Source organism: Cnephaeus nilssonii (genome assembly GCF_951640355.1).
Source record: "Cnephaeus nilssonii genome assembly, chromosome: 16".
Taxonomy (NCBI): Eukaryota; Metazoa; Chordata; class Mammalia; order Chiroptera; family Vespertilionidae; genus Cnephaeus; species Cnephaeus nilssonii.
This window is the reverse complement of record NC_137087.1, coordinates 41,570,562-41,594,810: the sequence shown is the minus strand read 5'-3', so window position 1 is coordinate 41,594,810 and position 24,249 is coordinate 41,570,562. Positions and strand designations below refer to the sequence as shown.

Sequence of the window (24,249 nt, the reverse complement as noted above, 5' to 3'; positions counted from 1 at the left end):
GTGGAAGAGAGAGGGAAAGACAGAGAAATATCGATGTGAGAGAAACACATTGATTGGTTGCCTCCTGCCTGCACCCCGACCAGGGCCTGAGCCAGGGAGAAGCCTGCATCCAAGGTACCTGGCCTTGACTGGAATCAAACCCGGGACTATTCAGTCCACATGTTGATGCTCTATCCACTGAGCCAAACTGGCTAGGGCTGAAGGATTTTTTTTTCAAGTGACTTAACACAACACAAATGTATTATTTTAATGGTTATATAGAAGTCTGACCTGAGTCTCACTGGGCTAAAATCAAGGTGTTGGCTACATTCCTTTGTGGTTGTTCCGGAGAGACTGTTTCCTTGTTTCCCCCCTCCCCCTGCCCCCCCAGAGATTGCCCACATTCCTTGGCTCATGGTCCCCTTCCTCTGTCTTCAAGACTACCATGTGGCATCTCTCTGACCATTCTTCCCTAGTCACACTTCCTTCTGACCACACCTGGGAAAGGATCTCTACTTTTAAGGGCCCAGGTGATTATATTGGACTCACCCTGACTAACCTGGGATAAGCTTTCTACTACAAGGTCCGTAACTTAATCACACCAGCAAAGTCCGTTTTTGCCACGTAAGATAACAAATCCCTGTGAAGCATTTTGAGAGTACAGATCATACAAACCTTAGAGATAAAACTAGAGTACAATTTCCTAGATGTAGTTCATCTTGGTACAAATTCTAATGATTAAACTCTTTAAAATATTCTCAGTTTTTACTCTATTTTTCTTCTCTTCCATAGATTCTTTTTTCAGCTTCTCATCCTTGGGGTTTTCATCCTTGTTTGCTACTTTAGCTTTGTTTCCAGGCTAGTGTGAGCACTGTTTGAGTCTTTGTTGATGACTAAAGAAGAAAAAAAAAAAGGCTTTTGGAGATTTAGGTCTCATCTCTTTCAGTTTGGGCCAGAACTGGTGTCCTTGTGGGCACCTGCTTTACCATTCTGGCTGATTATGTTCTTCCCTGAGCTTTTCCTCTGGATGAAAAATGGTGGTTGTTCTGCGTGCTCTGTCACTTACTCTGAGGTAGTGTTTAAACTCCAGATTTGTGCTGTGCTTTGTTGTGTCGTCTTGTCCTCGGCTCCTTTGTGTGGATTTTTCTCCTCCTCAGTCCTCATATCCTGTGTTGCCTTATTCTGTGTTCTTTGTATTTCCCCCCTGCTCTACCATTTTTCTAAAATTCCTCTTAGCTGTTTGTAGTTCTGTCCTCTGTTGTCTGACCCAGTATGATTTGATCTCTCTCCAACATGAGTCATCATGGACTTATATATACAGTTAAGGCCAATTTTCACTTTATTTGGGAAGTCCTCCTTTTCCTGTGGATTGTAATATACTTAAGACCCTCAGATTTTTATTTAAAGAAGTCGGTCTCTGGCTCCCTTTCTGGATAACCCTTCAGCTATATTATCTTTTTGGGGCAGACTTTTTGTTTATTTGGTTTTGTTTGTTTCTGGCATAAAATGTCCCCAGCTTCCTTGGCTGGGTAGCTTAGTTGGTTAGAGCATCGTACCAATACGCCTAAGTTGTGGGTTCCATCTCCAGTCAGGACATGTATAAGAAGCAACCAATGGATGCATAAATATGTGGAACAACAAATTGATGTTTCTCTTTCTGTCTCCATTTTCCTCTCTCTCTCTCTCAAATCAATCAATCAACCTATAAAAATAAAATAAAATGGCCCCAGCTCACTCTTTTCTTGCTTTGCCCTGGCCCTGAAGTCAATAATTTTCTCCAAGGATCCTGGGTTTCTTTAACACTAGGTATACTCACTGTTTCTGGGGTGTCATTGGCTCTTTGAGGGCAAAGAAGTAGGTTAAAAATTTTTTAGCAAGAAATCATTAGTTCATATTAATACTATTTCCAATTATGATTTAACATAGAGCTTTTTCTTGACTTCTTTCACTTTATATTTGCACCTTTTTATTTTTACATTGCAAATTCCAGATTTTCATAGCATTAACATGTTATTATTTGCTTTATTCTATGATATATATAAAATGGTTTCAAAATAATAAAACTGTTACTACTTATAGTAAACCTACATAAACCCGCTGATGGAAGTTTAAGATTTCTTGGCAGTTCCTTTTTTCTTAAATATATTTCATTAAGTATGTAGTCAGGATACAATTTTCAAAAGCTAGGTAAAATAATTCCTTTCTCTGTGTTTATATTATCAATTTGATGTATAGATATGTTCACTTATTTTTTGTTTCTGTTCAGTTTTAGGATTTGCTTTTTTTTCCCTTTTGAATTTATTTTTTTGAATCTGTAGTATATTTACATGGTTGAAAAGTCAAAACTATATGAGAAGGTATGCTTGGAAAAATCTCAGTTCTTTCATTATTTGTATTGTTTTCTGGTTTATCCTCCTACTGTTTCTTTTTGTAAAATCAAATAAATGTGTCTACATGTGTATATTCTTACTTCCTCTTCATTTTACATAAGTACTTTTATGCACTGTTCCATAACTTTTCTCATGTAACAGTAGATCCTAAAAATCACTCTCTACCTGTTCACAGAATGTTTCTTCCCTCTCACTCCTTCCCTCCCTTCTTTTGTTTTTAATGACTGCATAGGACTGCATTGTATGGATGTATAAAAGTTCATTCAATCAGTCCCCTATTAGTAGATATTTGAGGTTGTCTCCAATCTTTTGATTTATCTTATCCAAGTTTATTTTGTGTTTCTGGAGTTATATCTTCAGGACAGATTCACAGAAGTGAGATTTCTGGGTAAATGGTAAATGCAAATGTAATTTTCTTAGATGTTGCTAAATTCTCTTCCATAATGGTTGTATTATTTTACACTTATACTAGGACAGTATCAGGGTTCTTCTCATAGGATTCTGGGCAGTATGTCAGTAAGCTAAATTTTTCCTTGTCTGTTGTTACCCCATAGGGATTCTAAATGGTATTTTATATACAATAATTCTAAAATATGACCACTGTAATTTGTAAGAATTTTAGGGGTTGTTTTTGTCATAAGCATTATTACAAATATCTATATTTTTGTTTCTGGCTCATTTGAGTATATTCATACCATATTTGATTCTTTAGAGCAGGAACAATTATAGTAGTGTCTTCTCAGTTTTCCCATCAGATTTGTTGGAATTATCTTTTTGGTGGAAGCTATAAAATAGGGCATTTTGAAGATCTTTATTTTTTCTAAAGTAATCTGCCAGTCAATTTATTTTGAAAACCATTGTCGTTGAGTCTTAAAAGAACTACTTATTGCTTGGTCTTGGTTTTCTTTCATTACCTGCCCAGGCTCCTGCTTACATTCGGGAATGTGCCAGATTGCACTATTTGAGCTCCAGAACTCAAGCATCAAAGGTAAGAATAGGAAATTGTTCTTAGCCCAAACAAGGAGAGCATTAATGAAAATTAATGGAGTTTATTTTTATTTTTTAAAATATATTTTATTGATTTTTTACAGAGAGGGAGGGAGAGAGATAGAGAGTTAGAAACATCGATGAGAGAGAAATATTGATCAGCTGCCTCCCGCACGCCCCCTACTGGGGATGTGCCCGCAACCAAGGTACATGCCCTTGACCGGAATCGAACCTGGGACCTTTCAGTCTGCAGGCCGATGCTCTATCCACTGAGCCAAACCGGTTCCGGCAAATTAATGGAGTTTAAACCAAGTGTGAAATCAAAGTAAAGCTTTGAAAAATAAAATGTTTTTATTATAGTTCAAAGTGATCTAGTCATTTTGAGGTAAGGAAAAAGACTGAGAAGAAAGTTATACGTTGAAATAAAAATGCCCCTACACAGTCTGCTTTCTGAGGTGCGCCACTGATGACATAGACGGTATGTTTAGAGGCTTTCACAGAGCCCGTGTGCATTCTTACAGCATATGGTATAAACAGTGTGTGAATAGCAAATGTATGAAATATTTTATCGTAATAAAAGTACAATTTTATGTGAAACAGTCTTATTTCAGGTTCAGTAGTAAGGTAACAAACATTGTCAAGTAGCTAAAAGACTTGAGACCACATGAGCTTAGAATGCAAATGTGTGATGTTTATTGACAAAATTACATATGATTACTGAGCTTTAAAAGTGAGAAGTTAAAAAAATCTCACAAGTACTTTTTGATGATTTTTGTTTAGTCTGTCTTGGTTAGAAACTGAAGCTGTCAGCTTACACTATTTTTTCCCCCTGCTCCTGTTTGTTTCTACGTCTCATTTAGCAAATACTTGGTGTGACCAGAAAAACAGTATTTGATTTCAGCTAGATTAACTAGGGGGGGTGGGTTTTCTTAGAGAGTTGATTTTGTTCCTCTGCTACTGCTGTGTTGTTGTCACATCATGTTGACATGTGTGGGAAAGAGTACCAGCCAAGAACCAGAGCACTTGGGCTCCAAGGTGGGTCTGTCACTTCAGTATCTAGAGAAGTTTAAACTTATAGCTTCAGTTTTCTCTTCTATCAAATGGGAATGATGATACTTTCCCTGTTTGCTTCATAAAATAGCAATGAAAATTACATGAGATTAAAAGATGCTTCGAAAACTGAACTCTTACATAACTTTTGGTGGCAATAATTCTGAATGAATTTAGGATATCTGAGCAGGTCATGGGAATCGGCTGTTAATACTAATAAAGTCTAGCCCTGGCCAGGTAGCTCAGTTGGCTAGAGCGTCCTCCTGATACACCAAGGTTGCGGTTCGATCTCTGGTCAGGGCATATACAAGAATCGACCAATGAATGCATAAATAAGTGGAACAAGAAATCGATATTTCTTTTTCTAATCAATAAAAAGCTGTACATTAAAAAAATATAGTCTATAACTATAGGTTTCTTTTTCTCTGATAATAGTTTTTAGACTTTTATTGTCCTGGGTATAAAAATATATCATGTACCCCACTTCCCCACTCTTCTTCTTTGTGAGAACCTAAAAACAAAGCTGGTAGGATGTATTCATTTATTTTTCTTTTAAATTTTCTCTAGGATGATCTTGATCTGACATCTTCGTGTCATTCTAAGTCCTTCCAACTGGCAAAATCTCAGAAACGGAGCCGGATGGATTCCTGCTCTCATCAGGAGACCCAGCAGCGGACGGAAGAGGCACTGAGAGAGCTGTTCCAACACGTTCACAATATGCCCGAATCAGCAAAGAAGAAGCAGCTTATCAGACAGGTGCCTGAAAGCAGGGAAACAGGGCTATAGGAATTCATGTGATCATGGTTATAGAATCATAGGGAATATTGTTAAGAATCTCATTTAATTTTTGGCTCTTATTGGCCCAAGCCTTGGCTCAGCCATTTAAGCAAACTTGTCTATGGAACCTCATTGCAATCTCTATACTACTGCCCCATTAGAGAAAAAAGTGGAGGCTCTTGGATTTTTCTAGTTAAACAGAGGGATCCAACCATAGTTAGAGCTTTTCTAATTTGATCATGTAGCAAGATTGCTGAGAGAGAACCAGCAGTTACAATACGTTATTCCAAAGTTTAAATCCTTCTTTTGGTAAATTACGACCTTTCTGAATCTTAGTTTTCTTCTTTGTAAAATGGTAATTGTAATGCCCATCTTGTAAAGATTAGAGAGAATCTATGTGAAGTGGTTGGCATAGCAGAGCAAAAGTAGTAGCTCTTAGTGAATTGTTTGCAGTTAGAATACACTGTTAGCCAAGGGCCTTGTCTGATATTAGAAATTAGAAACTAGAGGCCCGGTGCACGAATTTGTGCACTGGTGGGGTCCCTCAGCTTGGCCTGCGCCCTCTCGCAATCTGGGACCCCTCAGGGGATGTCAAACTGCCTGTTTTGGTCCAATTCCTGCAGGCTGCAGCTGCGCTCTCCAGCCGTGAGCCCGGTGTCTGGCGCCCGTTGGTCAGCTGAGCGGTGCTCCTGCTGTGGGAGCACACTGACCACCCGGGGGCAGCTCCTGTGTTGAGTGTCTGCCCCCTGGTAGTCAGTGTGTGTCATAGCGATCTGTCGACTGGTCATTCGGTCATTTGGTTACTTAGGCTTTTATATATATAGACTAGAGGCACTGGGGGGTGGTTCCCTCAGCCCAGCCTGCCCCCTCTCACAGTCTGGGAGCCTTCAGGGGATGTCCTACTGATGGCTTAGTAGGCCCTCTGCAGGAGGTGACCAGGAGGATCAGGTGAAGGTGCCGCCCCCATCATCCCGCTGCTGCTGCCAAAGCCGGCTGCCACTGGGGCTGCCGACCCTCAGCCCTTGCTTCTTAGCGCTGGTCCTGCCCCCTGCCCACTTGTGCGTGTGGGGCGATCTGGGGCCAGGCCGGCTGTGGGAGGGGCTGTGGGAGGTTGAGGCACCTTGGTCACACCCCGTCCAGCCTCTGTGGAGGCTCCAGGACCGCTGGCCGCCTCGCCTCTCCCAGTGCCCGCTTCTGCAAACGGAGGGGTTGCGCCGTGGGTGGGACCGGCCCGTCTCTCCCAGTGTCCCCCTCTCCCAGTGCCCGCCTCTCCCAGTGCCTGCCTCTCCCAGCGCCCGCCTCTGTGGACAGAGGGGCCGTGAGGTGGGTGGGACCGGCCCGGGCCCACCGGCACTTCCCCGCCTCTTCCAGTGCCTGCCTCTGCAGGTGGAGGGGCCACACGGCGTGTGTGGGACTGGCCCGGGCTCTTGGTGCTGCTGTCTCTCCTGTGCCACCCTTGCAGCTGCTGTTGCTTTTGTCTGGAAGACGTCTGGTCTAATTAGCATATTGCCCTTTGATTAGTATAGATAGATAGGAATTCTAGTGGCTAAGTTTGTTTATTTTGGAGCTATGGGAGGTCTCTCCTTTGTCATTTTGAGACTCAGTGTGGAGCTTGAGTAAATACTGATGACATAGTTACTTTCTCAGGAAATTTATCTTATCTCAGACCCTCTTGAATTTTAGCTGAACTGGCAGGGTAAGTCTCTTGACTTCTTATTCAACTGAGACCTTTTTGAGGGAAGAGTCTGTGCTTTTAATATATATATATATATATATATATATATATATATATATATATATATATATATATATATATATATATATATATATATATACCTAATTTCAAGCTTAGGGCCAGTCATAAAAAAGTTCTCAGAAAATGTTGAACTGAGCTGTTCTTAACAATGAACAGAGTCGTTCAAGAGAAGTTTTCTATCACTCTCTGAATTTACTTTGATACCTAGCAAATGGTGATAAGACTGGAATTTTAGAGGTTGTTGGCTGAGTATTATTACCAATTCAAAGTGTAGTGATTTGATTCTTGGTAGAGACTAAGATAGCAATTCAGGTAGGACAAGTGTAATGACTTATCAAGAACACTGAAGGTTAAATGTAATATAAAGGAAAAATCTTAACATTCTTTTTTTTTAGAAAGATAGGAAATTATAGAGAAGGATAAGAAGAAAATAAAATCACTCGCCCCGCGCTAGCCAGTTTGTCTAAGTGGATAGAGCGTTGGCCTGTGGACTTAAGGGTCCTAGGTTTGATTCTGGTCAAGGGCACATGCCCAGGTTACGGGCTCAATCCCCAGTAGGGGGCGTGCAGGGGGCAGCCAATCAATGATTCTCTCTCATCACTGATGTTTCTATCTCTCTCCCTCTCCCTTCCTCTCTAAAATCAATAAAAATTAAAAAAAAAATCACTCATCCCACTAGTGTTCACATTTTGGCTATTTTTTCAGTCTTTTTTTATATAGACATATTTTTATATAGTTTGATTATACCATATACTTTCTTTTACTACTCCCTTTTCACTAAATATTATAGCATAAGCATTTTCTTATGCATGGCTGTACACTCCTTGCCTACATTTTAAATTCTGCCATTTTTCCCTGACCAGTTGCTTGGAGTGTCGTCCCATACACTAAAAGGTTGTGGGTTCGATTTTCGGTCAGGGCACTTGCCTAGGTTTCGGGTTTGAACTCGGCCCCAGTTGGGACATGTGGCAGCCGATGTGTTTCTCAGTAGATGTTTCTCTCTCCCGCTCTTTTTAAAAAAATATATATTTTATTGATTTTTTACAGAGAGGAAGGGAGAGGAATAGAGAGTTAGAAACACCGATGAGAGAGAAACATCGATCAGCTGCCTCCCGCACACCCCCCACTGGGGATGTGCCCACAACCAAGGTACATGCCCTTGACTGGAATCGAACCTGGGACCCTTCAGTCCGCAGGCCGACGCTCTATCCACTGAGCCAAACCGGTTTCGGCTCTTTATCTCTCTCCCTTACTCTTCTAGTGTTTCTTTTATGAATGTGTATTTTAAATTTTTTTCTGCTTAAAATCATAATATATGTTCAATTTTTTTATATTTGATCCTTTTCATTTAAAGTTATATCATGAACATTTTCCATGTCATTAAAAGGCTATAAACATTTTAATGGTTGCATAATATTTCATCATAAATAACCTAATGTATATATAGTTTGCCTTCTGGGCATCTTGAAGAAGTTAGGTCATTTTTTAGTTTATATATTTTTGTTATAAGTATTTTCATTGCAGATTTTTTCCTAGAGTGGCATGAAAAAGCGTATGCCTTTCTTTGTTGTGGATATGTCTACTGGTTCTCTTTTAATATATAGGTCCCTTCTTCTCTCTTATCCCTCTTTTTCACCCCTAAAAAGTTTCTTTATTTGAATAAACTCTTAAATTTGACATAGTTTATATTTAGGAAAAAGTTGCAAAGATAGTACAGAGAATTTCTACATACCCTTCATCCAGTTTCTCCTAATGTTAACATTGTCAAAACTAAGAAATTAACAATGGTACATTACTATTAACATTACACAGTTTATTCACATTTTACTAATTTTTATACTAATATCCTTTTTTCTGTTCTGGGATCCAATCCAGGATACCACATTGCGTTTAAGTACGTATATATACACATATTCTTTTTCTTTCCACCCCCAACCCCTGTGATAACCTTCCACAGTCTGGATTTTGCTGGTTATATCCTTGTGGTATTATTTAAGACTAGAGGCCCGGTGCATGAAATCGTGCACGGGGTGGGGGTGGTGTCCCCTCAGCCCAGCCTGCACCCTCTCCAATCTGGGACCCCTTGGGGGATGTCCCTCTCACAATCCTGGACCACTCGCTCCTAATCACTCACCTGCTTGCCTGCCTGATTGCCCCTTACTGTCCCCCCTGCCAGCCTGATCACCCCTAAAGACCTCTGCCTGCCAGCCTGATTGCCCCAACTTCCCCCCCCTGCCGGCCTGGTTGCCCCCAACTGCCCCCCATGCCCTCCTGGTCGCCCCTCACTGCCCCCCTCTGCTGGCTTGGTCACTCCTAACTGCCCCCCTTCCCCCCCGCTGGCCTGGTCGCCCCAACTGTCGCCCTCTGCTGGCCTGGTTGTCCCTCCCTGCCCCCTCTGCTAGCCTGGTTGCCCCACATAGCCTGCTGTTCAGTTGTTTGGTTTCCCCTCACTGCCCCCTCTGCTGGCCTGGTTGCCCTATGCAGCCTGCTGTTCAGTCATTTGGTCATCCCTCACTAACCCCCCTGCCGGCCTGGTCGCCCCACACAGCCTGCTGTTCAGTCATTTGGTCATCCCTCACTAACCCCCCTGCCGGCCTGGTCGTCCCACGCAGCCTGCTGTTCAGTTGTTTGGTCGACCCTCACTAACCCCCCCTGCCAGTCTTGTTGCCCCCAACTGCTCCTCCCCACCCCGCTGCCCGTGCAGCCTGCTGTTCGGTGGTTACTATGAGGGCGTCCCAACCAATTTGCATATTACCCTTTTATTAGTATAGATGTTCTTTAGTCCTCTGAATTTGCTATAAACTGGTGGTTAGATCTAATTCTAGGAGTTTGATCTGATTCCAATTTGATTTCTTTGGTGTGCACTCCTTAATTTAATTAACCCTCAATCTGATTTAATAAATTTGGACTTGTTTTTTGGCAGCATTTCTGCCTTTGTGATTTGCTTGCCACTCTACTTACTTATCCATATACTAGTATGCACAGAATCACTTACTACTGGATTTTTTCTCAGTATTTACACTTAGCTTTTCATATGGTTGTCACAGAATGCTATCTCTTGATGTGAGAATATTAACAAAATGTTCTCGATGTTTTCTTTTAGTTTAATAAGCAATCTGTGACCCTAACACCAGGGCAAGAACCTTCTACTCCCCGGGTACAGAAGAGGGCCCGTTCACGTTCCTTCAGTGGCCTTATTAAGGTAAGTATGCTGTGCTGTTGGTTTCAGCATTGACTATGAGAAAATTGAACAGTTTGATTATTCTTATGTATAAACAGTTTTCTTCTATTCTTTGGAATCCTGTAAAAAGCTTATTTGTAAGGGGATATGGGTAGAATTTGGAAAAGCTTTTATTTTTCAAAGCATTTTGCTGTGCTTCAAATCAGAGAAGGGGTTCTGTGTTTGGAGAAGTGAGAAACGAAAGAAATAAAGGCCCATCCTTCTCTTCGGGGCTTAAGGACAGACTCCTTGTTCCTGAACTGTGGAGAAAGTCTCTTTTGCTTCATGACCTACTTTGTAATACACACTTCATTATGCATTTGCTGAAGTTATAGAGAAGTGAGAAGATTGATAGAGACTAGAAAAATTGTTAGAAAGTGGATTTTTTGAGTGTTAGGTAACTCAAATTTTCGTGAGCTTAATATTTGATCAGTTGTTGTATTCTATTCCTTTGTATCAAATTCATTACAAATCTTGTTTTTAAAACAAATACAATATGTACTTCTGTGCTGTTGTTGCCATTATTATTTGCAGATTCAATTTTCCAGTCTTTGTGGATGGTTTGACTTGTAGTTAGGGGATATTGTCATCAGGTGGCAGTAGATAACTTGATTATGGGGTTCAAATTTCCAGGCATATCTAAACTAAAGCAAGGTTCTGGTTAGCTTGGAATGAGATTAGCACTGTTCTATATTCTACTGTTTTTCTTTTTAAAATTATTTTAACATTATTAAAATCTATAAACTATCAATAATCAAGGAGCTCTTTGCTTAAAATGACAAATTGTGCACTAAAAATATGTATATATTTTGGAATATATGTGTTTTTTCCAGTAAGCTGCAGTTGTTAGCAGTTGCAATTTCATCTAAACTCTAATTTTGATCCTAGTTAATATCATTAATAGAAGTTTAGAATTCTCTCAACCCTGATCCACTGTGGCCAATAGCCTCTGGAACATTAGATTTGCTTGACATTAAAATTTTCTTTGCTATTAACAGAGTGAAAAGGCAACAAGCAGAATGGGAGAAAATATTTGTAAAACGTATATCTGATAAGAGGCTAATATTCAGAATATAAAAAGAACTTTTATAAACAAACAAACAAAATACCCAAAGGACTTAAATAGACATTTTCTAAGGAAGAAGATATACCAGTACAAATAACCAATAAACACATGAATAGATGTTCAATATCATTTATCATTAGGGAAATGCAAATCAAAACCACAATGAAATACCAATTCATCACAAGGATGGCTGTTCTCAAAAAACCCCCAGAAAATAAGTGTTGGTGTGGATATGGAGAAATGTCAGTATAGTCAGTATAGTCTTAAGAAGGCCTGTACCCTCTTGTGACTATATTAGAAACTTACAGAATTTCTCCAAATTTTCCAATCCTGGGGAAACAAAGTCTTAGAGTGGGCTCAGTGTAAGTATTCTTTAGTTGGGAGGAGGGGAGGGGTCTCTGAAGAACTGCCAGAGACAACATGTCTTTGGGGGAAAAATTGTACAAGTAAGTAACTGGAGTTTCTTTTATAGTTTCAGAAGCACACTGTAATTACCTGTGTTAGAGAGTTTAAATCAGCTGTAAAGTTGCTTCTAACATTACACCCCTTTTAAATGTTGAAGAAAAGTGATTAAAGAAAGGCAATGATTTCAGGTTTTTTTTCTTTTCTTTTTCTTTTGGTGTGATCTCCCTTGTAGAAGAAGATGGCCTGGGAGAATTTATCAGACAGCTGAGATTTTCTTAACCTAAGAAACTATTTCTGAAGGCCAGAATAGCAATAATACAGATATAGCAGATGTTTATAAATCAAATATTTTTTCTTCCTAAACCAGCGGAAGGTCCTGGGAAGTCAGATGATGTCAGAAAGGAAGAACAAGGGCCCTACGCCGGAATCTCCAACCATTGGTGAATTGAAGAGAGCCAGCAAAGAGAATATGAAGGTAGGAAGATACTGGTCTTTGTACCTTCTCTTTGTATGAGTATATTTATAGAAAGGAGGAAAATTGATATACTGTCATCTGTTTGACTGTGTTTCTCAGTAAACTATGCCTTTTTCTCAATTAATCATTTCATTTATGCTGTCATCTTTCTGTAGGTTTTCATTGATTCATTCAACAAACACATTTTGAGTTTAAGGAAGACACAGCAGGTCATAAGCAGAGAAGGCAAATACAGTGAGATAGCTCCGCAAACAGAGTGCTTGAGGGAGCACTCTTACTGGGAGACTCCACAGGAGGGTAGCATTTGAGCCAGACTACCTGGCACTGCATTACCCTGGGGGAGCCCTTTAGGTATCCCAGGCATGGTCACTTCAGTAAGCCAGCAAGAAGACCAGTTAAGATTAATGAGATACTAATATGTCAGTAAAACTCGACATTGACCCAGTAAATAAATTCCTGTTAGTAAAGTCTATCTATAGGAATGACTTAGAATATTTAACCACTATAAAAATTTCTTGTTACAGTTATTTTCTGCATCTCCAGATGGCACGATGACACCAACAAGATTGAAATGGCCAGAGGGGAAGAAAGAGGGGAAAAAAGGTACCAATTGTACTTATTTATTCTGGGTTCTTACTGAGTGTGGTTCCTTTCTGCATCTGGTTAGTAACATTTTTAAATGGTTGTAGTTAGAAGCAATGTAAAAAGTACAAGGCTGGGTCCTTGCCCTTGAGTTCATTTAGCAGATGGTTATTGAGCATCTACTCAGCACTGTCCCAGGTGCTGAGGGTTAGAGCTGGTAATATAGACCCTCCTGGGCCTGCATTCTTGCACAGATGGGACACGTGTAAAATATCTTCAGAGTACTTGTTAAGCAAATAAAAAACAAGTGTTAACTAATTTGTGAAACCAAGTATAGAAGTGCCAAGAATATGCCCGGTAAACATGGAATAGTTACTTTCCTTCTTGTCATAGACTTCAGATTTGTTTATTCAGTGAAACTTTCCAGAGAGACAGTTGATGCTGAAGAAATCATATACAAGATGTTTCTGAGGCTCAGGACAAAGGGGATGATGTAGTGCTGGGACTGCTGGTTGCCCAGGCTCTCCTGGTAAAAGGCAGTGGCTACTCTGCTTTCCTCTGAAGAAGCCATGTGTTTTGTTAGGAAGACCAGGGGATTTGTCGTTAGCCCTGATTTGAGTCATCATTCCTCTGGCCCAAGTTTCCTCTTCTGAAAATGAGGCTCAACTGAAATACTGTTTTGGAAGCACACCATGATTATTAAAGTATAAACAAGTGGTCATAATTGTTACTAAAGAAAACCAGAGGAGACTTGGTCTTGTTTTATTAGGCTTGTGTGGCAGCTGAAGTGACCTCTGGTTTGACATGGTCATTTTACCACCAAGACATGAGCATAGTTATTATTTGAGACATTTTGAAAGGGAACAGAAGTCCAATCTTTATGGATAAATCTTTATACTTTTCTAAAAAATTAGATTTTGGTATAGTCTCCTTGTTTATCCTTGAATGAATTATCTGAACTCTTTTCTTTCTACCTTGCTTCTGATTTTGAGGCTGGGCTGTGTTTTTAAAAAAAATATATTTTTATTGATTTCAGAGAGGAAGGAAGAGGGAGAGAGGTAGAAACATCAATGATGAGAGATCCATGCCCCACACTGGGGACCAAGCCCGCAACCCAGGCATGTTCCCTTGACCGGAATCGAATCTGGGACCCTTCAGTCCGCAGGCCCATGCTCTACCCACTGAGCTAAACCAGCTAGGGCTGGGCTGTTTGAGGCAAGTTTGATGTTGAGTTATGTACGACTACATATAGTTCTACCTATAGGGGTATATTCATAAGTCAAAACCAATCATAAGGTATATTTGAAGGGTACATTGTTTTGTATCAATTATACCTTTTGTCACTTTCATTTTTGAAGATAACCAAGAAATAAGTCTTTCTATATTGATAATTCTGCTTTTGGAAGAAATGCATTAAAAAATAAGCCAGTTTAGCTCTAGCCGGTTTGGCTCAGTGGAGCGAGTGTTGGTCCGCGGACCGAAGGGTTCTGGATTTGATTCAGGTCAAGGGCATGTACCTCGGTTGCAGGATCCTCCCTGACCTGGGCCCTGGTCAGGGCTCGTGTAGGAGGCAACCAATATCGATGTTTCTCTCATTGATATTTCTGTCTTTCCCTCTCTCTTCTACTCTCTAAAAATCAATGGAAAAATATCCTTAGGTGAGGATTAAAAAAAAATAATAAACAAAAAATAAAAAATAAATAAGCCAGTTTAATATAATAATTTACCAAGAATTTTAGTGCAGGGATGCTTGATTTGTTAACTGTGGACTTCACAGGGATGCTTGATCTGTTAACTGTGGACTTCATAAAGCTCTAAAGAAGCTCCTGGTATTGTTAATGTAATTTTATGTGTTGGTGCATATGTGCATTTTTCTGTAGGAGAAAATATATATTTTTATTAGATTCTCAAAAATGTTAGTGATTCAGAAAAATGGAGGTCCACTGGTAATGAAAGACCTTCCACTAGATTAGACAATGGCATTTTTATCTTTCTTTCTCCCTGGTCACTTTCTTGGCTGTCATGATATTCACTGTTCTTGTTCTCCTCCTTCCTCTTTAATTCTCTTCCGCCTTGGCAGTAACTTACTGTCATCTGCCTACCCCTCCGCCCTTTGTTTTTCAGTGGTCTGTCTGAAATTCTCTGCTCATCTCTGCTCTTGCTTCGCCCCTCTTAGCAGCTTGGTCTACTCAACAGCTCAGTTCTGCTTTCTGTGGGATAACTGTATCCAAGCCTGAATCTCTAGATATGAACTCTCTTCAGTCTCCAAGCTCACATATTTAATTGCGTCATCTTTTTTTTTTTTTTTTTTAACACAATGAATACAACCCTAGATTTTTTTGATGGTGATTTTAGAAAAGGAATGAATATTTTTTGAAGATGTTAATTCTTTGTTGTGGGGAGCTGTCCTGTGTATTGTATGATGTTTAGCAGCATCCTTGGTCTCTACCCACTAGATGCCAATAGCAGCCTTCCCCCAGTTGTGACACAGTAATGCCTCCAGACATTGCCAAATATCCCCTGGGGAGGAGGGAGCAAAATCACCCCCAGATGAGAACCGCTGAATTAGCACCTACTAATTTTTTTGGGGGTGGTAGTGGAGTGTCCCTGCTCAAAATAAGTTGTTGATCTGATAGGTCATGGAAGGCCAATGTGCTAGCACACCACACACGCACACACCTACTTATTAATGGACATTAATTTCATCAGTCAGAATCTTACCCATTTTAATTTTATTAACCAATGTCACCCCGATAATTCAGTAATAAAATAAAAGTAGAATCTTACTCATTCTTCAAAGCCCAGCCTAAACCCCACCTTCTTTAACCCAGCTAGATATACTTTTTCCTTTGAAACTTATTTAACTAACCCAGCCAGTTACACATTTTCCTTTGAACTTTTAAAAAAATATATTTTTATTGATTTCAGAGAGGAAGGAAGAGGGAGAGAGAGAGAGAAACTTTCATGATGAGAGAGAATCATGGATCGGCTGCCTCTTACAAGTCCCCCACTGGGGATCGAGCCCACAACCCAGGTATGTGCCCTTTACTGGAATCGAACCTGGGACCTTTCAGTTCACAGGCCGACGCTCTATCCACTGAGCCAAACTGACTAGGGCTCCTTTGAACTTTCATTGATGCTAATAAAATGTTTATTTCACATGTATTATCTGTAACTAGTTTATCTTCTGGAAGACAAAGGCCAGACTTATGAATATACTGTGGTCTCCTGTCATCTGTTCTTCTCTTGCTCCCAGTAATGACAGTGCCTTATATCTAGTAGGCATTTAGTAAACATTTGCTGGTGAAAGGAGTAGTGATGGTGTTTTGTACTGGTCTCAGCCTATTAATAACCAGTGTTGTGGTTGGATTGGCCATTGTGATTCTTATTATAATTGCAAGATACCCTTCAGGAATAACCATCAGGAAATTTTTTGGAAAAAAAAGTTTTATTACTTTCAAATCCTAGAAATTAGACAGCCTACCTAGGGCTGCATAGTGAGGTCATGGGTAGAGTGAGAGAGTACACGGGCCTAGGGTTCTGCATTTATTGGGGCCTAGGGTCGTGTGGGCTCACTCATTATTGGTGAATATATAAGATAAAGAGTGGGAATTTAAAGTGTGAGAAGAGAAAAAAACAAGTGGCCCAAATGACCAGTTATTGAAATCAAGATCTAACGCATAGGAGCCGCAGTAGCCCAGCTCTTTATCTAGTCAGTGAGGCTGGCCTTGTCTTTATGGGAGATAACTGTCTTTGAAGTGAATGTTTCTTTGAAATGGATGGCTCAGCAATCAAAGCTTAAGTCAGGCACTCGCATTCCAAAAAGAAAAATAACTGTGATGGTTAATGCTACAATCCACTATGATGCTGAGGTGTCCCAGTTAATGGCAAGGACTTTAACTGCCTGGTTAGCTGAAATGTTAAAAAGTCGGGGTAGGGCACGCTGTAACCCAGAAAGTACATATCTAATTAGGATTAAATAGCAAATTCTATAATAATTACACACGCAATAGTCTGAAATCCAGTCCGTAGCTATTGTCCCAAACTTGAAGAGTCCCGCAATGACACTAAGTCAGTGATCTCAGGGGCCCTAGGAACCTGTTCAGAGATGTAGGCTATATTGTGAAATATCTTAACATCTTGAGCCATCTGGTGTAAGTAGGTTTGAACCTATCTTGAATTGATAGATTGCTTTATATCTCATCTAAGTGATCTCTTAGATCTGAGAATAGCTCATTTCAGTTAAATGGTTGTGTTTCATTTCAGGAAGTGGTGATGCAGGTGGGTTCTCCAAGTTAGGCCTATGTGGTGCAAGTATTTGCATCAGGTATTTAATAAGAGGCATATCTGCGGAGACAAAAGAAAATAAAGAACAAAGGTTAATGACTGGAGTAGATTATAATCCCAGTTGCTGAGTTCTGAAGGCAGCCAGTTGAGAAGATTTCTAGATGTCCAGCTTGAAGCATCTTCAGATAGAGTGAGGGCAGGCAGTGGCAATCTGATAGGTTTTCCTGGTTTGCAGTTTGAATGTCTCTGGTGATCTTTCTGAGTGGCCCATAGGATAATAGGCATGAAGATTGTCCACACATGAGCTGTGGTGGTGGTTTCTCTGAGGTTTATATCAAGTCGTCCCATTTTAGCTTGCATGGCTTTGGGAAAAGGGCTGTTTTAATTCCAGTGATTCCAAGTCAGGAGGGTGGGGGAGAAATTAGAAATGTTAGTTTGGAGAGTTGTAGCCAAATATTGCAGGAAACTAGAATTCAGAATCTAGTGCAGTTTACAGGTAGAAAACAAAACCTCAAAAACAATAGCACTAGAATCTTGTATCCACAAAGGTATATTACTGAGACATATTTAATGTTGATAACTCTGGAGACATACCTATTTTAATTAAAGCCAACTTACATTAGCTTTATTTACCAAAGATTATCCCATATCACGTGAACTTGAAAGCATTTGGGTGAGTGTAGTTATTTCTGAATTTTTAGGAATACTTAATTTATAATTTACTTATTTTTAAGCCAATTAAATAGAGCTTTTTTAATAATTAATTTAAGCAATACCATCTAGAGCTAGAGAGAAAAGTCACATCTACATAACATACGTGCGTAGACATATATAAACTTGCAGATTGCACAGAGATTCTATAGCTTCTTTACTTCCTGAGGCGGGGGTCAGGGGGGGTGATGGTTTACATGTCGAAGACATGGTGAGATTTACATCTTTAAGGCACAGAGAAAGAAAAGGTAAGTTTTCTTCTAGGTGTTTTAATGCCTCTTGGATGGTTTTGGCAGTCCCAGTTAAAATGTAATGGTGCAACCCTTTAATCAGAGGAGCACTCTGTAAAGAATCATTCTGTGGGCAAATAATTCAGGGTCAAATGGGATTCAGTCAGCTTGAGTTTTGAAGTGGATGTCTCTGAACAATCAAAAAGCTCAAGTTATGCACTTGCATTACAAAAAGAAAAGAACTGTCAGGGCTTCCACTGCAGATGGTAAGAACCTGAGCTCTGCCTTCAAGCTTGGGCTCCGTCCCCAGCTTTGCTGCTTAGTAACTCTATAACTCTTGGGGCAAATTAACTTGTGTAGGCTTCAGATTCCTCACCTGCTAAATGGCAAGCGCACCACCTCATGCACAGGTGGTTGTGAGGATAAATGAGATAATGTACATAAAAGAGCTCAGAGCAGTGCTTGGTACAAAGTAGGCACTTAGTAAAGTGGTAGCTGTTGTTGCCTTTAAGATGATGTGTTCATTGCTGCATTATTTACAACAGCCAAGATATGAAAGCAGCCCAAGTGCCCATCAGGAGATGAGTGGATAGAACTGTGGCACATTTACACAATGGCATACTACTTGGCCATAGAAAAAAAGGAAATCTTACTTTTTTTGACAGCAAGGATGGACCTAGAGGTATTATGCTAAGTGAAATAAGCTAGTCAGTGAAAGACAAATGCCATATGATTTCACTTATATGTGGGATCTAATGAACAAAATAAACAAGGACACAAAATAGAAACAGACTCATAGATACAGAGAACAGACTGACCGTTGTCAGATGGGAGGGGAATTGGGGGCTGGGGGGGAAATGAAGTGATTAAGCAGTACAAATTGGTAGTTGCAGAATAGCCACAGAGATGTGGATTGCAGCATGGGAAATACAGTTAATAATGTCAGTTATTAATAATAACTGGGTATGGGGCCAGGTGGGTGCTTGGGCAGCAGGGAGACCACTCTGCAGAGTGCATGGTTTTCCAACCACTTTGCTGTACATCTGAAACTGGTGTGGAATGGTATTGAATGTAAACTGGTTGGAAAAAAAAAAGATGATGTAATGAACTGAGATTAGAGCAATTGGACAAACAGAAGTTTACTTGGTAGAAATTCATTAATTTTCAATTAAACTTTTTAATCCTTAGTTTGTAGAAAATATTAAGTATAGATTCTCTAGCTGTTAGGTAGGATGTTTGCAAAAATAAATATTATAAATGTGCTTAATGCCCTTGTTTCTCTTTCAACCTAGGCTTTCTCTGAAGGACCCAGAGTTCTCCGGCTGTCCACCAGAACTTTCTCTGCGATGGGCCAGGTGTCACTCCGCTCGCAGAGAAGCGGGGACTTGCAGCTTGCTGCTGCATTTTTGAATTGAGAAAGTTACTAATCCTATAACTTGACTGATACCTCTAACTCCATTCACTGGGTGTTTCTGCAAATTCTGCCTCTGAACCAGTGCCAGCAGCTCTTTTTTTCATTAATATTATGGGGAAACCACTAACCAGCCAACCGGCTTATACAGCTCAGTGAATGGGCAGAACTAGGCAGACTCCAGTGCTCATTTCATGTATTTGTTTAGGCACAGTCTGTTTTTAAGAATAGGAGATTTGTGCTCAACTGCCAGTGTTTTGTTTTTTTAAGTTCTGTCATCCCAGTGGATTTATGTTATTTTTAACAGATATTTTGGACTTTTCTCTGTTTTGATAGTGTTGGGTATTTTTGTCATTATTTCTTGTTTATTTGTTGCTTGTTTATTTTTTAAAGCTATTTTTGTTTATGTAATCTAAATGGGCTCTAAGCCAGATGTCTTTCCTCTCTTTTTTACCTTCAATTTTGGGAAAACTCTTTATCTCATTAGGCTGTAGTCCTCAATACCTTATTTATATCCAAGGAATTTATAGCTTTCCTGGAAAATTTTTAGGATTTCTTGGGTGTGAGATTGCAGATTATTTGGCTTGCAGTATTGAAAAAGGAGAATTCAGAATGATACAATATTTTATTTTATAATTATTAGATTGTGTTCTTCCCTCTCTTCTCTCTCTCCCTCCTTCCTTCTTGCCTCAGTGATGTCAGATAATTAAGTGATTGTTGAACTCATTTCCTTCCTTCAGTTTTCTCTGCCTAGAACGTCTCTGGTGCCCATGTGGTGCCAATACTTCTGTCAGATCACTGGGAACCAAGGGAAGTCTCCGACTGCTTAATAGGGGTTTGCTGAAATATCTGTATGTAGTGGAAGCTCCGGAGTATGACTGGGATGGGGCTGATTGGTTTTTGTCCAGGACGACTCCTTGGGGTGTATGTGTGTGTGGGGGGTGTTCTATTGCATTCTTCTAAGGGATCAGGTGTGCAGGCTAGACAGCCTCCTGAGAGCCAGCTGAGTCAGAGGAAGGAAGTGAGCAGCAGTCTCCGCAGGACTCAAAGGAGAGCATGTCCTCCTGGGAGCAGTTCTAAGAGCTGCACAGCCCCTCTCCTTGTCAGAATGGGCACGGGGAGGAGTGGAGATGGGCTGGAGCCGCAGGTCTGACGGGTTGAGATGCTCATGTGTGTTTGGGGTGAGCAGTGGCATGGCTTTGATCTCGTGTCAGTACTCACTGCCCCGAGAGGAGCACGTGGCGAGGGAGAAGGTTCGGTTTGTGCCTGCTCCCTAAGCGGTGTGACGCCCTCACCCCGGTGCTGGAGCTGCGTCCGGCCTCTGTGGGGAAGCAGTTGCCCAGCTAGTGTGGTTGGCTGACCTGTCTTAAACTATTGAAAATGCTGTGTTCTTGCTGAAATGAAACGGACCCTGGGGAGCAGAGTTTGGTTTTGTGTCCGGCGTCAGTCCTCTTTTTCACACTTACTGTTTCTTCTGCTGCTGTAATGGCAATAGTGGAGGAAAAAAAGATAAAGTTTGGCCTTCCAATTTGATAGACGGTGAACAATTGATGGTTAGGAGTATAAAACTGCTTAGAAGCCCCTTTCTGCAGTGCAGTTTTGTGTCATTCTTGAAAGTTCTTATTAGCAAATTCATTCGTGTAAGGTTTCTATTTGGCTTTTTTCCTTATTGAGAAAAAATAAATTCCTTGCACCAGCTGTCAGTGAATTCAGAAACCCCTTTTGGTGTGAACAGAATGAAGTAGTGTTCTCCCTTCACTCTACACTGTATTCATCTAACTGTTTCCCCCTGGGGTGTGGACTGTCCTGTGGTCTGGCTTCAGCTGGTGGGAGCAGAGCAGGGACCTCTACCCCTCGTCACCGGGTTTGTGCTGTGGCTCCGTCTGCGGGAGGCTCCGGAGATTCAGGAGACTCGTTGTGTGGAGTCCGTGGTGCGCCTGGCTGGGTGGTGAGAGATGTCTGTCCCAGCATGTGCCTTTATGTAGCTCACCCGTGTGCAGTTTATGTCTGTATTTGGGTATGTGTTTCATTTAAGTTATTTATTAAATATGCTTTCCCTTGCGTTAAGGGTATGATAGGTCATTTTTTAAAATAGAAGCTGTGATCCAGTTGGAATTCAAATTTGAGAAATAAATAGTATAACCTTCTGCCTTGTAATATGTAACTGTTCTAATCCTGTGGAATTTTATGGAGAATGCAAAGACAAAGCCCTTTTCATTGGCCACAGAAGGGTACTGTCTCCCTTTTCACTTGGTGGGAGGGTATTTTTGAGCCAGTATTTAAAATTTTTTTAAATCTATAAGATTTTTTAAAATGTTATGTTTACTTTTTATGTTGGATCAGTCTCTTTGGAAATGCCTCTTCTTCTGGCTGATAAAATTTCATTCTTTCTGGGGTCAGTTGTGATGAGTTTTGCTGTGGGGTGAATATGGGGCATTGTTTTGTGCCAGAGGGCTCAAGCATAAAAACCCAGCCTGCTTCATTGATTCCCATCTGCACTGGGTGAGCTACAGTGGTTGAATCAGTGAAAACAAGAGGCATGGGAGTTTCTTACCTTTTATAGTGATGGACTTTTGCACTGGGACCAATGAATCTGGTTTGAGAACTCCACTGCAAAAAATGAAGAAACAAAGAACCCCCAAAAAAAAAAAAAAAAAAAAAAGAAAGCAACAAAAGAAAGAGAAAATGACACACAAAGAGAAAAAATCCCCGAGAAAATCTCCACTGCAGCAGTGAACGATCAGGAGGTCCTGATTCCTACACCGGAGAGGCAACATATTAAAGGAGCTGGTGCTTTATCATAACCGAAACCACAGTTGACCCTCCCCAAGCTCTTCACTCTGATGTCCCTCCAGAGTCAGTCAGCGATGACAAGGGAGCACCCTGGGGAAGCGCAGTAGTGCAGGCTTGGTGACCACTGGGTGTTGAGAGGTGCTTGTTTGGTTGGCCTGTGAGGAAGCCACTTAATCCCAGAGGGGCAGAGAGGAGCCATTCTCTCCTGAATAGCTGTGTTTCTGGTCAGCTTCCCTCACAGGAGCCTCTGTTAGACGCGGTTTAAAGTACTGCCTTGTAGGAGAACCTGAGGTCGTGACTGTGCCCCACAGTGACTGGTGCTGTGGCCGTGCATAACTGGGGAAGCCTTTGGGATCGGACTTCTCTGGACTCCCTGCTTCCTTATTTCCTACGGGGCCTCGCACTGGTGCTGGAAGCCGATGGCTCTCATTCTGGAGTCTTTTCTAAGTAGAACACCTTTCCCCAGGAGAGGGCCTCCTCATTGCCCTCCACCCTGAAGTCTTTGTGCTGGAGGCAGGACCCAGTCCCAAACCTGGATATCAGCATTTGGCCAGATTGCCCTAGATTTGGGGAAGATTTGGGTTCCTAAGATGCACACATTTTAGACCAGTGGCAATGAACCCAATCGAAAACTGCTGTAAAAACCTGGCTTTCCTAGACAAGGAATGCTGAGGTCTTTCCTCCAGTGGAGAGTTGATGGAGGGGATGGGCAGGAGGTGGACTACATAATAGCCTGAGTGCTTGGGTTACCATGGAAACTGGAGTCTGCGAGGCCAGTCGATGCTAAAGAGCCATTGAGCACTCCCCCACACATTTGGGGACCAGCAGAACCTGTTGGGAAAAACACTCCCGCCCCAGGGTCCTTTCTTCGTAGCAGGGGTTGCCTTTGCACTATCACTGTCCCTGAATGCGCCCAACAAGAGAAGCAGGGTTTTTAACTGTCACCATTTCTTTTCATTCTTGTTTGACTATCATATATATATATATGTAACTGTAAAGAAATAATCATATGCATTGTCTTTCGTTTATATTCATGTAATATTCTGAAATTAAATTTCTTTTGTTTCTTATCTATAGGCTTTGACTGGTTTCTTAATTCACATTTTGAATGACAGATCATTTTTAATTTTTTTAAATCCTCACCCGAGGTTATTTTTCCATTGATTTTTAGAGAAAGTGGAAGAGAGCGGGAAAGACAGAGAGAAACATTGATGTGAGAGAAACATATCGATTGGTTGCTTCCTGTGTGCACCCTGACCAGGGCTGGGGAGGAGCCTGCAACCGAGGTACGTGCCCTTGGCCGGAATCGAACCCGGGACCCTTCAATTCCCAGGCCAACACTCTATCCACTGAGCCAAACCGGCTAGAGCCTGATGGATTATTTTAAAGAGATTGCCTTTAAAACAGTTCTCCCACTTTTCCTGAGGTGTTATCGACAGAGGTTCCTCTTGTTCTGAAGAACATGAAACCTCTCAGAAAAGCGCCCCTTGGCTGGTTTTCCGGCTGGGTGGTGGAGGCGGGAGGAGGGGGCCTTTTGGCTGATAGGATATGGGATTGGAACCTTCTGGAATTCTCAGCTTCCGGGTTTCCCTGGCTGGGTTTAGAATGCTTTGCACAGATTTCAGTGTCTCACATGATTTTTATTTCCTCATTTAAAAATAAGGAGTGATATTTACAGTAACAGTAAAAACCAAATGACATTTTCATCTGGGGTGGCAGGTTGTGTTCAGACAAATCTGGTTGAAATGTTTCTGCTGCTTACAATGTATGTAAATCGGGCATGTCCCCTTGTCGGGAAGGTGGGACAATGGTGTCTAGTCTCAGTAATGCCATGCTCTCAGATGTAAGCTTAGCACACAAGGTTTTAATTTGGGGTCTGTGGTTGTACTTCAGGATATCATTTACCCCTGTAATTCTGTGTAAAATTCTGTGTGCATTTGAATTTTTCTAAGGCAGAGAGTTTAAAGCTTCCACAAGAACCCCAGAGGAGTCCTTGACCACTAAAACACTGTGATCCACTAGCCTTCCACAGTGCCTGGCAGATGGCAAGTATTCATTAAATGTTAATTCTCTCTCTGCCAAGGATAAATTTTATAATCAGCAGCTTATTGATGCTGACATCGTCGTTTC

At 41.0% G+C, this 24,249-nt stretch overlaps 1 protein-coding gene across 2 annotated transcripts in view; it reads left to right on the top strand.

The window, feature by feature from the left end:
* Positions 1-23,128, top strand: part of ARHGAP19 (Rho GTPase activating protein 19) — a 47,104-nt gene extending 23,976 nt beyond the window's left edge. Inside the window, exons 7-12 of one of the 2 annotated variants that reach the window (XM_079793999.1) lie at positions 3,292-3,357; positions 4,974-5,162; positions 10,043-10,141; positions 11,998-12,105; positions 12,630-12,708; positions 19,208-23,128. In XM_079793999.1, the coding sequence (XP_079650125.1) occupies positions 3,292-3,357; positions 4,974-5,162; positions 10,043-10,141; positions 11,998-12,105; positions 12,630-12,708; positions 19,208-19,218 (552 nt within the window). In that variant the 3' untranslated portion in view covers positions 19,219-23,128. Of the gene's footprint in view, positions 1-3,291; positions 3,358-4,973; positions 5,163-10,042; positions 10,142-11,997; positions 12,106-12,629; positions 12,746-19,207 lie in introns of both variants that reach the window. The other variant, XM_079794000.1, reaches the window with a different exon arrangement.
* The last annotated feature ends 1,121 nt before the right edge of the window (positions 23,129-24,249 follow it).